General features: G+C 44.4%; 1 protein-coding gene and 1 non-coding gene across 2 annotated transcripts in view; one reads left to right on the top strand and one right to left on the bottom strand.

Moving 5' to 3' along the window:
* Positions 1-14,093, bottom strand: part of LOC141445504 (probable E3 ubiquitin-protein ligase HERC2) — a 124,209-nt gene that overhangs the window by 21,005 nt on the left and 89,111 nt on the right. Inside the window, 18 exon segments of the mRNA XM_074111345.1 lie at positions 82-276; positions 1,267-1,477; positions 2,412-2,534; positions 3,773-3,922; positions 5,277-5,404; positions 5,750-5,856; positions 5,972-6,101; positions 6,389-6,512; positions 6,952-7,129; positions 7,781-7,887; positions 8,399-8,493; positions 8,932-9,152; positions 9,344-9,496; positions 9,933-10,222; positions 10,811-10,992; positions 12,572-12,728; positions 12,962-13,059; positions 13,906-14,073. Of these exon segments, the coding sequence (XP_073967446.1) occupies positions 82-276; positions 1,267-1,477; positions 2,412-2,534; positions 3,773-3,922; positions 5,277-5,404; positions 5,750-5,856; positions 5,972-6,101; positions 6,389-6,512; positions 6,952-7,129; positions 7,781-7,887; positions 8,399-8,493; positions 8,932-9,152; positions 9,344-9,496; positions 9,933-10,222; positions 10,811-10,992; positions 12,572-12,728; positions 12,962-13,059; positions 13,906-14,073 (2,817 nt within the window).
* On the top strand, positions 12,094-12,206 carry LOC141441255 (U2 spliceosomal RNA). Its single transcript, XR_012452782.1, has one exon. It is a non-coding gene; the product is annotated as a U2 spliceosomal RNA (small nuclear RNA).

Here is a 14,093-nt window from a genome sequence, read left to right as displayed (position 1 = left end):
CCCTAATAATGTTTTGCCACCGTATTTTGTCGGAAAAGTTCTCTTGTTTTCTCAACTAGTGAAATATCATGTTACACTGACCAAGGAAGCGGAAGCAGTTGAGGTGCAGCGGCGTGTTGGCGGTGGGGTTGAGCAGGAAGGCGTCCCGGGATGCGCCGGCGTCGCCGCGGCCGTTGGGCGTGGCCATCAACAGCGGCAGCGACCCGTTCTGGAGCTCCTCGCACATCTCGGCAATGCTCTCGCTGTAGCCGCCGCCGCAGTCGTCCACGCTCTCACCTGGGAACGGTGAGTGTATTAACCAAGCTGCAGTACCGATGGTGGACATGTACCTGTCTCGGTTGGACAAGAAGACGACGCCGGAGAAGGTGTTCGAGTACGTCCGCGAGGCGGTAAAGGGCCGTTTACAGGGAGCCAATCTAGACCTGTCCATCCTCCCGCTCGAGTCTCAAAGGGCTAACAATTTCAGCTCATTTAGACCAGCAGATGTTCCTATGCCTCGACTTCTGGCCGGAGGGTGTGGTGTTCCGTCGTTTTAGGGTAGCGACGAAGACGACTTTCAAAAATCCCTAATTAGTTTATTTTTTCTCGTATGTAATTTTTGTGTATTTTATATGTCTTTTTGTTTTGTAATTTGAATTGTACAGCGCATTGGTGTTTAACTGTACCTAATGCTGTATTTTTTTTTGTTGACAAATAAATAAATAAATAACCCCTGGTATGCTCAAGACCTCCATGCCCTAAGAGATCCATGCCTTTACGGCTGTCTTTTTATATTTTATTTAAACTAGAGTTCACCCGCAGCTTCGCACATGTAAACTATTTGATCGGGCAGTTAAAATGATTAATTTGAGCGTATCTGTTTAACCCCTGGTATGCTTAGAAAGCGAATCCGTGCCAAATTTAAGATCTTTTTTTTAAATTAGCAGACGTTTTAATTAAGACAGGTGAGACTTGAATGTAGTATTTATTTTAGTTTATGCATACGAGAGGTTAAGTATGTTTATCCGTTGTCTGGTACCCATAACGCAACCTTCGCTTACTTTGGGACTAGGTCAATTTGGTGTCAAGTTTCTCCTGATATTTATTATTCCATGGGACAGTGCAATAAAAATGACACTTTAATGCAGTAGCGGCGTTACGGTAGGGCGCGGTGGGGCGACCGCCCAGGGCGCCGGACTTAAAGGTGCCCCTGAAGCCTATACCTTCTAGAAAATTCACAAAATGTTAAGTGGTAAAACCGGCACTGCTTTAATGTACGTCACTCACCCACAAACTTGACCTTCCAGACGCGGTGCGGCAGCGCGAGCGCGTCCTGCGTGAGCGCCGGCAGCCGCGCCACCATCTGCCCGAACACGGAGCGCATGCCGGCCGGGCCCGCCAGCCCCGCGCCGCCGCGCCGCGCGCGCCGCGCCGCCACGCGCGACAGCTCCACCACCGGCCCGTGCTGCCGCTCGCGGACCATCGTCGCCATCACAGCCTGGAAAGCCATGTAACATTTCTTGTCTAAGACGAAAGGGCTTACGCAATAGTTATTTGTGTCACAAGAGAGCAAAATGGTGTATTTACGGCGAGGGCGTACATTGAATCCAGAATGTAGCGAAGGATTCTACAATAGAATCCTGAGCGTAGCGAGGGATTCTAAAGTAGAATCCTGAGCGTAATGAGGGATTCAAGTGTTAACGCCCAAGATGAAAATAATTTTGCTCCCAAGTGGCTCATACAACTTTTCACACCGAGCATTAAAGAACTTGAAAAAAAAGATCTAAATATTATTAAAGAACAACCAGCATAAGAAAATGGCGTAGCTTTACAATTATCAACTTCAAAAATAGCATTTGCAATAAAACACTTAGAAAAGCCTTGAACAGAAAAGTTGCACTTTGCTCCCTCGTCAGTTTTTCTGTTCAGTTTTCCTCTCGAGGTGCGAAAACGGCTTTTTTTTTACCGCAGACGGCGCGCTTCAAATGAGTTTCAGTCACCTTTGTACAAGCTATTTGAATATTTTTTGAGTCTTGAACGACGATTCACAAAATGCGCTAGTCTACGCCGTGTTCATAAGTTTTCTTTTCGCTATTCAGATGACGGTATACGCAGTCGTTAATGAAATTGTAACGGTAACAGCAAGAAACCTTGAAATGCATAAAGGCTATGAACTATTACAGTAGGTAGAGTAGAGTAGAATAAGGGAATTGACAACACAATCGTAAGGAAACTGTTTGAAAGTAACTATCGACGGGTCTCTGACTCAATCTCGTAACAGAAATTTTAAGAAATTATATTTACTTTTAATTATATAATTAAATAAAAGCTTTCTGTCCGCGCAATAAACGTGAAATGACAACGATCGGGATGGCTGGCTGCACAGAGCATTTATTAATAAAGTAGATCCAATAAATAATTTATTCAATTACCTTTCTGAACGCAGCTTCTTTAACTGAATAGAACATCAAGCTTCTCAATTGGTCAAGGTTGCCCTCTAGGATGAGCATTGTAAGATTAGGGCATACCAGTTCCGAAAACTGATGCAGTAGTACCTGTAAATGCAAAATCTAGCTGTAAATTCACTTGTGTTTAGGATCTCTAAACCAGCAGAAGTGTGAGAAACCTAGGGAATTGTAGGCAAAAGACAAAAAGGATTGTCAGTGCGAAGAAAGTCGGTTGCGTATTGACAGAAAGAACGGTCGAAGAAACTGAATTACGTGCCAGGGTGGAACCTTTGTGCTATACTCATGTCATATTGACATCCCACAAATCTGCCAAAAGAATCATAGCGAAACCATGAAAAGATTTCAGTCTGGTTTGTGATTCATTTTCTTCGACTGTACGCTCGTTTGCGTAACTAAATTTTAATAAAATAAAAAATAGTTCAATATTAGCCATATGAGAAGGTTTTTGTAACCTCTGATCTGGCAACCGAAAGCACAATGTACTCTATATATTCCCAAATGTTCTGGTGGGCGCCGGAATGGGGATGCAAAGGAATGCACCCCCCTAGCGTAAAATAAAATACATAGAACAAGACTAAGATACAGAATTAAACCTATACATGCACCTCAACATTATGCAGATGCGAAATGCAATGCATACTGCTGAAAATAATCCTACCGGCTCACATGTCGGGTTAGTATCATTTTGTCTAAAAAGCAGTTGGTCTAAGTAGCATATTAAATAGCAATTGATCCAAGCAGCAAGTGGTCTAATATTTTTTGACTCAAAGTCAACGGAGCTCCGCTTTCCGCTTTTATTCCGCGTGGCTGAGGCACTTCGCGCCTTGACGCAACTTTGACCTAACCTAACCTATATTTCTTCAAGTATCCGACACAAACAGGTTAGATAGAAGCAGTTGCTCATTGGACCACTTGCTACTCAGATCAGTTGCTACTTAGACCACTTAGTACTTAGACCAGCTGCTTTTTAGACGAAGCGATACTGTACGGTCTTTACAACGTACAATGTCGACGCAGCACTTCCACTACTTACTTATTTTAATATGATTGCATTTTACTTGTACTTGAGCCACTTCTAACATAGCAAGCGTGTAGTATACTTGTGTTTATCAATAAACTTATTAATCAAACCGATCGGTCTATCAGTGTATCATCATATCAGTATTAATATAAATCAACTATAACCGCACCAAATCAGTATCAAGAAACATAAATATCAATCAACATCACAGCAGCATTATCAAGCATATATCACTAAGGGTTGTATTGGGTGTATCAAGAACCCATTCAGATACTATATCCCATGTCTGGTTTGTCGCTCTCACCAGGCGGTTGCAGACGAGCTGCGGTGGCATATCGCGCAGCAGATGGCACTCGAGCGGCGGCGGCGGCGGCGGGCGCGGCGCGCGCGGCGCCTCCACGCACAGCGCCACCGTGTGCGCGCTGCCGCACGCCACGCGGGTCACGCGCTTGCCCTACGAGTGACAATACTGTTAGAGCTTGTGCACACAACGTTTTATCCGGCGGTTTCTCGGCGATATCTCTGCGATTATTCGCCGCCTGCATGCCGCCGCGGTACCGTAGCGTGGACGCGGCAATCAAGCTCGTACGGTCACTAATGTTAGCGTTCATGCGGCGTCACCGCGGCGGCAAATAATCGATGATATAGCAGCGTGCTCGCCGCGTGCTCGACGTGTGTACGCCGCGTTCTCGCTCCGCCGGGAAACCGCTGGCAAAAGCGCTAGTGTGAACAAGCTCTTAGGGCCTACGCTAGTTATCGCGGGTAGGTAAAATCGTGTTGTTAGCGCTGCTCATACCATTTTTCAACAGGCGTCCACCCGCTCCGTACAAACCACGTCAGCTAGCGTAGGCCCTTATAGGTAGTAATTTACGATGACACGTATAGTGGTTCTTATTACAATGTCATTAATGTCTAATTTTGACAAAATCATGCGTCTTCGTGGATGGCACTAGGTAGGTATACATCCCTGTAACTTTTTTTTAATTGAATGGACTCAGGCTTTTCTTACTTGTACAGTCACCCAACAAAGCGTGCATACGCCTCTATTTCCAAGACCGGGAGGACATTTCAGATATTTCTGCACGCTCGACTGTACTATTTTAGAATTTGCCATAACCTATATATTATTATGTCAATTTAAATATACAGACATTGTTTAGCGAAGAGAAGCATTAATCATGTTAAAAGTGATTTATTTAAAGATGTAAATTGTAAACTTTTTAATTTTTTCCTCTTTCTAAAATGCTTTTCTCTGTTTTGCTTTGTCTTACAAACCTTGCTTTCAAACCTTTATAACTAACTAAAAGGTTGTTGTATATTTATGTCAAAATTAAATGTCTCACTCTTTCTTTCTCTCTTGTTTTTTTATTCGAAGGCGAGGTAAATGAAGCGTTTCAATTGGTTAATGAAAAACACATTCCTCGCACATTATCCTCCTGCGGCCCACCATACAACAAAAATTGACATCGAAAATTTAATCTTAATGTCTCATAGATGAAGTTGAATTTATTTTTTTGATAATTTTAATGATACAGAGAACTTTATTCCTTTTTCAAAAGATATAAATTCTATTGCTAATAATATGTACTAGTATTATCACTTTGAACCCCAGGAGGTTATTGGTGGAAACGCAGCTTTAGGACCATATTTATCTTAAAAACCATCAATGTCTCCTACGTAACGAAACATGACAGCACATGCCACTACCATTGGTTTTAACATAAAGCTGTTACAAAAATACTCACACCAACACACATACTCAAACACAAACTTCCGCATTTATATATAGTAAGAACGAGTTAACTAACTTGCAAGGCGGTCAGCAACCTTGGCCGTTGCGCCGCCAGAGTGGTCCCGTCCCCCAGCTGCCCCTCGTCGTTGTCACCCCAAGTGTACACTTCCCCGGTGTCCGTGCACGCCACGCAGTGGAGACTCCCTACACGGAACGGGATAAAGTTAAAGACATACCACATGAAGCTTACATGTTTGACTTTTAAATAATTTATTAAATCAGGCGTTATTCTACAGAGGTCCCTATGAATTAACTATTACTTGACGTCAACACCACCACACGTCTAGATCATCTGACAAGATGGTGAACAAAAGGCATCAGTGTAGTGTGGTGATAGTGATAGTTGGGTTTGTGTGATTTGTGTGTTCTTACAGTGTGGATGCGGAGGAACTGCACGAACTCACGTTTGTTGCATAAACGTAGCTGTTGTAAGATCGCGGGTGAGCAAAGTTGTAAACTAGATTCATAAACATTAAATTTTTGATTTACCTGTGGCAATGGAAACGATCATCTTTCCTTGCATTCCTGTGACCCGCATCGGCCTACGGACGTGCTCGTAACTGCCGTGGCCCAATCTGTGATAGTCGCCTTTTCCCCTAAGCAATAAACATATTTTTCACTTCTAATGCTTTTTTTACCCCCGACTGCCCGAAGGAGGGTTATGTTTGCTTGTTTCTAATGCTAAGATTTGAACTTAGTTTGAACACTTACCAAGTGTAAACGCTGCCACACTGGCACAGGGCTACGGAGAACTGAGAACCGCACTCCACCTTTATGACCCTGAGCCCTTTCAGGCACTCGATCTTCATTGGCTGCTTGCAGCCCTCGGATCCGCCTCGACCTGTTGCCAAAGTGTACTATATAAATAATAAAATTAGTATTTTAGCGTAGGAATCGTATTAATAACCTCAAACACCACGCGGCATGGGTGAATTGCACAACAGTAGATTGTATCACATGGGAGTAAAATTATATTTTAATGGCGAGGGCGCTATTATGAATGCAGAGTGATTCTAAAAGAGAATCGTAAACGTAGCGAGGGATTCAAAGCCTCGTGAGGAAAAATATTTTGCTGCCGAGTGATACGCTCTACTTTTTCTCCCTTTACGTTTCGGTTGATGACCGTACCTAGTTTCCCGTAGTCACCGTCGCCCCACGACCAGACGTTGTCGTCGTCGGTGATGCAGAGCGTTTGCGCGTCGCCCGAGCCACACGCCACGTCGATTACGCGGTGCGAAGCTAGATATTCCACCTGCGAAAGTCGTTCAAAGATAATTATTAGATTTTATTCTTTAATGAAACAGGATCGTGGTGTATTAAAAAAAAACTAAAAATTTATAATTGCAGGTCAGCATAACTTAGACATTTAGCTATAATAATATTTGGCATCACTCGGTCACGTAAAAAATAAGGCGATTCCGTGGGCATCGAGTTAATGACTGGTCTAGGCCATTTATTAATTTCCCCAGTGCTATATTATTATATCCGCTGCGAGTAAGATTTCTGCGTTTATCTCCCTGTCGCATTGAGAGGTTTAACCGACCCCAAACCCATTTTATCTTCAGTGCGTTTGGGGCCCATTCCGCCCCGTGGCCTAAGAGTACACAAAAATGTTTTCTGGCTGAGCTCTTTTTAATTTTATACGTAAGTTTTATCAGTATCACGGTAGTTTTGTAACGAAGGCTACTGACCATCTTGGGTACGAGTTGGTCCTCGGAGTCGCCGTGCCCCAGGCGGCCGTAGCGGCCCTTGCCCCATGTGTAGATGCGACCGCGGGCGGTGAGGCAAGCCGAGTGGGCGCCGCCGCACGCTATCTGCACCACCTCCATGCCGGAAAGGGATGGGATCAGGCGGGGCCGGTCGTAGCTCCTGTTAAGTTACAGACGATCCATTCTCATTTGTTTTAATCTACGATAAAGTCATTTTACGATGATCCATGTGACTTGCAGTGATAGCTCTAATAGAGTGATTTCAAAAAAGTCGATAATAATTTTTAGACAAGGTTTACGTCTATCACAGGAACCATCGTAAAATAACTCTATCATAGTAGGGCACAGTATGCAATTACATTATCAAAATTTAACAATACACTAAAAAAACATTATTAAGTATCTTATAAACTTTTAACCGTCGCTTCGCTTGCATGGATCTATTAAATTTCAAAATTATATTTGCGTGAAAAATTTCATGTTTCTAGTCTAGAGTTATCGGTCGTGGTTTCTAGAGTTATACGTAGCGAATACATATAATTATAGATATCTCTTTGTACACGGTAACAAACGAAAGAATTCAGAAATTTTTATTTTGTTCCACTTATTTGTTTCACTGCTGGGCAAAGATTTTCCCTTCTTCTGCCACTCGTCCCTATCGAGAGCATGCTCCTAGGGAGTCCAAAACATCCCGCCATCCCCTCCACGGTCAGCCCCTGTTTCGATCGCTATCCCACGGAACCCAATGAGTTGTAACTTGGACGCATCGCTGCATGCGACAGACAACAATTGTAATTAAAATAACTCTCACACTCTATTCCCGTGGCCGAGCTTGCCGTCGTCGCCCTCGCCCCAGCTGTAAACGTCACCGTCGGAGGAGAGCGCCAAGCAATGCTTGCCGCCTGAGTTGCAGGCCACCTGAAAAGAAAACATCAGCTGCAGGGCTCCCTAGTTCCGATACGCAAAAGGCTGAAATCCAGCCGTTGCATTTACAAATTAATATTCAAGCCAAGATATTTTGACAGACTCACCATTACAAACAAGGGCTCTGGTTGTCAGTGATTTTTATACGGTTTTTCTAACCTCCAATAAAAAAGGTTAGCTTACGGTAGGCTTACTGCCGCGATACAATTTTACACCACTTTATATCAAAAATTAATAGGGAAGGGCTTTTTTTAATTCTGCAAATATGTATATCTTTTTTGCTTCATTAACCAGTTGTGGAACATTTTCTTTAAATATCTTTAAAACAATAAAACGATATGGAAGTGCTAATTTGTCAATTAGACAGAGAATACGCGACATAAGACGTTACATGACGACCATAAAAAAATGAAAATATTGTTTTTTTTTGTCATTAATTTTATTTCCAGTGTATGTCTTATAAAACCACTTGCTAGTTTAAAAGGAATCTTTATATCACATTTACCTTGGTTATGAAGACATGCTGGATAGACGACAGCAGGGTGGGCTGTGATACCGAGTCGATGCCACCGATGCCTAACCGTCCACCTGCGCCGTATCCTGAGGAAACAAGTTTTAAAAAGTTTATGCGATACGTGTTATGCCACATGAGGAATACCCATTTAGCTTGCTTTAAGGTGCGGCCACATGCAAGTCGCTCGACGCTCGTTTCCAGCGATAAATCTGGTTACGTGACCCTATTTTGAATTTCACGCGACCCAAAAAAGCAGCGTCAAGTCGCCGTGTCGAACAGCAGCGTCAAGATGGCTGCTTGCAGGAATGATCTTGGTCTTGAAGGCTAATTTCTTAACCTCCTTTAGTGGCAGTCGTGTCAGTGGTACAAATCAAATAAATTGGAATTCATGACAAAAAATAACAGTGTTTTTTCCGAAATTGCAGAGGATTTTTTTTCCAGCGATAAAGCTCAACATTTTAGCTTTATCTCTATATGTCACGTGACTGCATGTGGCCGCACCTTTAGCTCTTCACTGTTCTCACCTGTAGCGTACACTTTCCCGTCGGGCGTGACTGCAAATAGAGTCTGTTCCCCGCCGACCAACTGCACCGGATTGAGCAAGGCGAGGTTATGGCATGCGCTCGGGCCGCGCACTTTGGCGCCGTCGACTCCCCCCAACTGGCCGCGGTGGTTGTGCCCCCAGCCGTAGACGACGCAGCCGCGGGGGTTGCCGACCCACCAACCGTTCCAGTCTTCGGGACGCCTGGAAGTAACGTCTTCAGTTATTAATAAACGAGTATTACTATTAGGTTGCATGCAAAGTCCGTTCGGTTCGATATACAAGCTTTGCTTAGTTTGAAACTAAGTCCGTTGGTGGTCAATTATCCCATGATATTTATATAAAAGTGATAAGGAACTGAAGTGCGTGATACTTTCGAGTCTGTCTGCACTTACTTGTTGACCCAATGCAGCAGTTGTTCGTCATGTTGCCTCGTAAACTTGGTGTGGTCCTCCCAGGGGTAGTAAGTCGGCGTGGAGCCCCCCGCCTCCGGCTTCTGTGCCGTCACACTCGGCCGCGGCGACGAGTCCGTTGGGTCGTTCACCTTTCTGGGGGGATCATGGTGTGTGAGAACCATACGCAACCGTACTTAGCGATATACTTTATGATAATTTCAGACATACAGCGTGCGCTCCATGGATATAAGGTAAATAACAGTAGGGAACACCAAGGTTTTTTTTATATCCATCTCTGCATTTCAACTAACAACCAAATGGCTACTGATGAGAAAAATAAAGCTACTTTATATTAGGGTGATGGCACCAATCATGTACTTATTGAGCACAGTAGTACCCAGTAATGGACAACATAGCTTACCATTCATGAACTTTACCTACCAGTTTAAAAAAAAAGTAGGGTCCGTTTCTTAAAATTAGGGTTAACGCCATAAAAAATCCATTATTCATTCTTGTCCATGACTGGTGCCATCAACCTAGACCTTTCATACATAATATATTAGTTTATCAGTATATTACAAATACTAACTTGTTCGCCCAATGCATGATCTGCTCATTCCTTATCGTAGAGTACTTGACTTCGTCCTCCCACGGGTAGTAGTGATCTATGCTCCCCTCCTCAGGGTTATAGACCCCCAGGTCAGCGAGTCTCTTCCTCACTTCCGCGAGGAACGGTATAGGGAGGGGGGTGCGTCGGATGAGAGCGTCTGCTGTGCGGATGCAGAGGCAGTAGCGTTTGAACCACGCCCACCGCGCCGCGTCCGGCCCGTGACAGACTCGAGCGTCTACGCGAAGCCCGCAGGCCAGCCATGCGAGTTCCTGGGTAAAATTCAGTGGTGAGTTCACTCTGCTTCACTTTCCATTTCACTCCATCTCAGGCCTATACACGACCTTATGCTGGGCACGGACCTCCTCTTAAATTGGACGTAGTTATGCAAACAGGAACCAACCTACACCTCCCCCCAAAGTTTAGATAAGTATGCAACAAGTTAATAAAATGCACCTTCTATTAACTCGATAGAGTGCATTTTAGTTGGTTCCTGTTTGCGTAACTACGTCCAATTGTGAGCTTGGACTGCAGTTCCCCAGTACCATGGTCTTTTTCTTGAGCTGGCATGGGATAAACTGCTAGGCTGCCAGGATCAGAACTCAAGGTTCAAATGGAGGTCTATGTCCAATAGTGAACGTCTTATGATGATGAGTCAACTACAAAGTAGGTATCGATAAGGCCACGACTTTATTTGCCTTAATATTAAATATATTTTGTAACTTTAGCCGTATAGTACAGGGCAAAAAAGAACGCTTAAAGCGCACAGTAGCACCAATAGCAATAGAGGTGAACATGATGGAAACTACTTGTATGCCAAGTACACAGCTTTCAGGGACTAATTTTGTTTTGAACCGTACTTTGAAGTACTGAGTGTGCAGTAGATGAGCGCCGAGCCTCACGGCCGTCTCCTCGAAGTCGTACTGGTCGTAAAGCAGCTGGGGCAGCGTTTTGAGCGCGGGAGGCGTCGCGCCGGCGGGCTCGCTGCTCGCGCATATCACGCCGCGGAGGCGCCGCACGCACCACACGCGCGCGCGCCACGCTGCCGGGACAAACGATTTTGTTAATACCCTAATGCCGCATTCACACTCGCGTACGAGTCGGGAGATGAGGCGCGAGGCGAAGTACGAGGTGAGAGTGTGAACAGACGCGCGCGCCTCGCCTTGCCCCTCGCAGCGCTTGCGTCCGGGGCGGTTTTTGGGCACGAGTCAAAGGACCTCGCGAAGAACGAGAGCTTGGTGTTTACATTCGCGCTCTCGCTTCATTCGAGTTTGAAACTTGTGATGCGCAGTTTGTAAGCTCAAAGACAACTGAACTCGCCACGAGTGTAAACAGTAAGCTCAAATACCATCGATCACGCGAGCCGCGGGCTGAGGTTTATTTATTTTTTATTTATTTATCGAGACAGCAGGGCTACTACGAAACTCGAAGATCGTATCGTACCGTCCCTCTCGCTCTCGTATTAAATAGTATGTGTCAGAGGGACCGCACGACACGAACTTCGAGTTTCGAGTTTCGTAGTAGCCCTGCAGATACGAGACGAGGCGCGAGGCGAGGCACCAGGCGAGTGTAAATCCCGCATAAAAATCTACGAGTAAGTAGCGTAACGATAGAGTACATCTTAAGCACAAAACTTACACAGAACGGCAAGGGGTCAGCCACGTTAATTTGCCCGCCGTACTCCCGACCCGGCCCGCTCCCGACCCGCTGTCCTGCGTCGGCACACTATTATACTGCGTTTTTAGGGCAGGCGCAAAAACAGACAACGTTTCCACCGCCGCCACCAACCTTTTTTGGGTGGGGTTTCAAAATTATCAATCGTATAAATGAAATACGTTTGTTATCTTTAACTAGCAGCACCGCTGACCCGTACCACGAAACGAAGTTCTGCGCGGAAACGATACAGCATGGAGAGCGATATCCATAACTTTGTTTCGACGCTAACGTAAAAGTTTTAATCATTGTCCGTTTTTTCGCCTGCCCACGGATACATACTTTATTATTACATTTGTACCACTACAGCGCATCGTATCTCGTGTCACGTAGCACCGACAAGTATCATGCTTATTAGCTTGAACGAAAACAATAGACGATCTTGTATGGGTCCACTCTTAAATTCAGATCACGTTCGCCTTGTAATAATATCGCTTCTCGGCCTTTTGGCTAAGATCAAAGTGTAGTATCTGTTCTTTTCAGCTTAATATCTGAAAGTTCCCTCACTGAGGGACATATTTAACTGAAACGCGATGACTCTATTACATAACCCTAAGTTCAATAGTGGCTCGTAATTTTCCACTCACTTGTACACTTGTTTATATAAATAATTAAAAAAAAATAAGTGTGCAAATATATCAAGTCAAAATCGTATCTGTTTACACCCGTCAAAATATCTATCAATCAAATGCACAATAACAACTAGTGAGGTAACTCGCTCATCTAGACATAGCAACTACGCGGGGCAATGTGGGGTCACGTCATCCGGGACGATACTTTGCATGCTTCAGTCCATCCGATTTTAAGTGCGGGCCGGGACTCGGCCGATTGTATGCTGTTCTGTGTTAGACAATGTGCTACCGACTATTACAAATTAATACGCTATGGTACAGTCTAGAGCTACTTACACAGCGTGACCATCTGTGCGCAGATGGCAAGTGCTTGCGCCAGTCGCGGCGCCAACTGGTGGTCGTTGGAAATAGTGGCCAGCAGTGGACCATCTAACAGCCGCCACGCTAGTTCCACTGACGGCCGCGACAGTACGAACCGGTCTGAACCGGTTTCCTGTAACCAAGGCCAATAATATAAACTCCATTTCAATAGAATCCGGCAGTCCTGTACAGTCTAAAGTTAAATAATTAAATGAGCCAATTGCAAGCAAGACCGTAACGTCAAAAAAACCTCACGATACTAACGCCATCTAGCGATATTTCGCCTGTCAGTTAGCCTTTATTTCATCTCTGTTTTTCAGATTGCGGTAAAACAGGTAATACAAAATTAGAAGAGTCATCACTTACGTATAATGCCAGTTTTGGTATTGTAGGATGTGCGGTGAACCTCCACCCCCACCCGTTTACGGAACCATCGCTCTTGAATCGCCATCTTAACTCGTCACCTACAAAAACAAATGACATGTTACAAGTAATACAAGTATGTTGACTGCCACGAGTGCCACGTTGAGTCTTATAGGCGTCGTCATCACATAGCCAGAAGTCGGATAAAAAGATTGCAGAACATTGACGTATCCTGTCGTTTGTAGGATTCCGGAGCCAAAATTGCTCAGGACTATCAATGCTAGAAAGCTGTAATCTTGCACGGATATATATGTAAACTATGCCGACAAAATGGTACAATTAAAAAAAAAACAAAAAAATTTTTTTTTAGGGTACCTCCCATAGACGTAATGTGGGGGTGTTTTTTTTCTCAATCAACCCTTTAGTGTAGGGTATCGTTGGATAGGTATTTTAAAACCATTAGGGGTTTGCTAAGACGATTTTTCGATTCATTGATTTTTATTGCCAAATATTCATTTTTAAAGTGCAAATTTTCATTAAAATCGAGCGTCGTCCCGCCATCTAAAATCTAAACCGGTGGGTGGAAAAATTTGAAAAAATTCAGGATGGTAGTAAGTATATCAAACTTTCAAGGAAAACTATAACGGCTAAGTTTGCTTGAGAATTATTAGTAGTTTTACTCTTACATAGCAGCTTAAGGTATAAAATATACCTAAACTTGGAAAATTCCGTATAAAATACGAAATCCTTAGAAAAATATTACTTAATTTTTTCGTAATGGCTACGGAACCCCATTTCGGGCGTGTCCGACACGCTCTTGGCCGGTTTTTTTAATATTTGTCCCAGGTGCTATTAAATGGTCTAAGTCTACGTCTAAGTAGTTTGTCTACTGAAGCAGAGAGGAGCTGTGTCTGCGCCCTTGATCAGATCATCGTGCTTCCACTGACCGTTCACCAAGACCTCGTCCTCCCAGTCGGACGGGTCGCGTCCGGAGCGCGTGGCGACCGTCCGGCCGGCCGCGTCCATTATAGTCAGCGGGTCGTTGCGCCGCTCCGTCGAGCAGCCCGGCTCGAATATCACGCGGAGCGAGAGCGCGCCGGGGATCTTCACTGTGCCTGTGAATAAATTTTATTAG

This window comes from Choristoneura fumiferana, chromosome Z (assembly GCF_025370935.1).
Source record: "Choristoneura fumiferana chromosome Z, NRCan_CFum_1, whole genome shotgun sequence".
NCBI classification, from domain to species: Eukaryota; Metazoa; Arthropoda; class Insecta; order Lepidoptera; family Tortricidae; genus Choristoneura; species Choristoneura fumiferana.
Note: the sequence above shows the minus strand (reverse complement) of the source record. Positions and strands in the feature narration are given on the sequence as shown.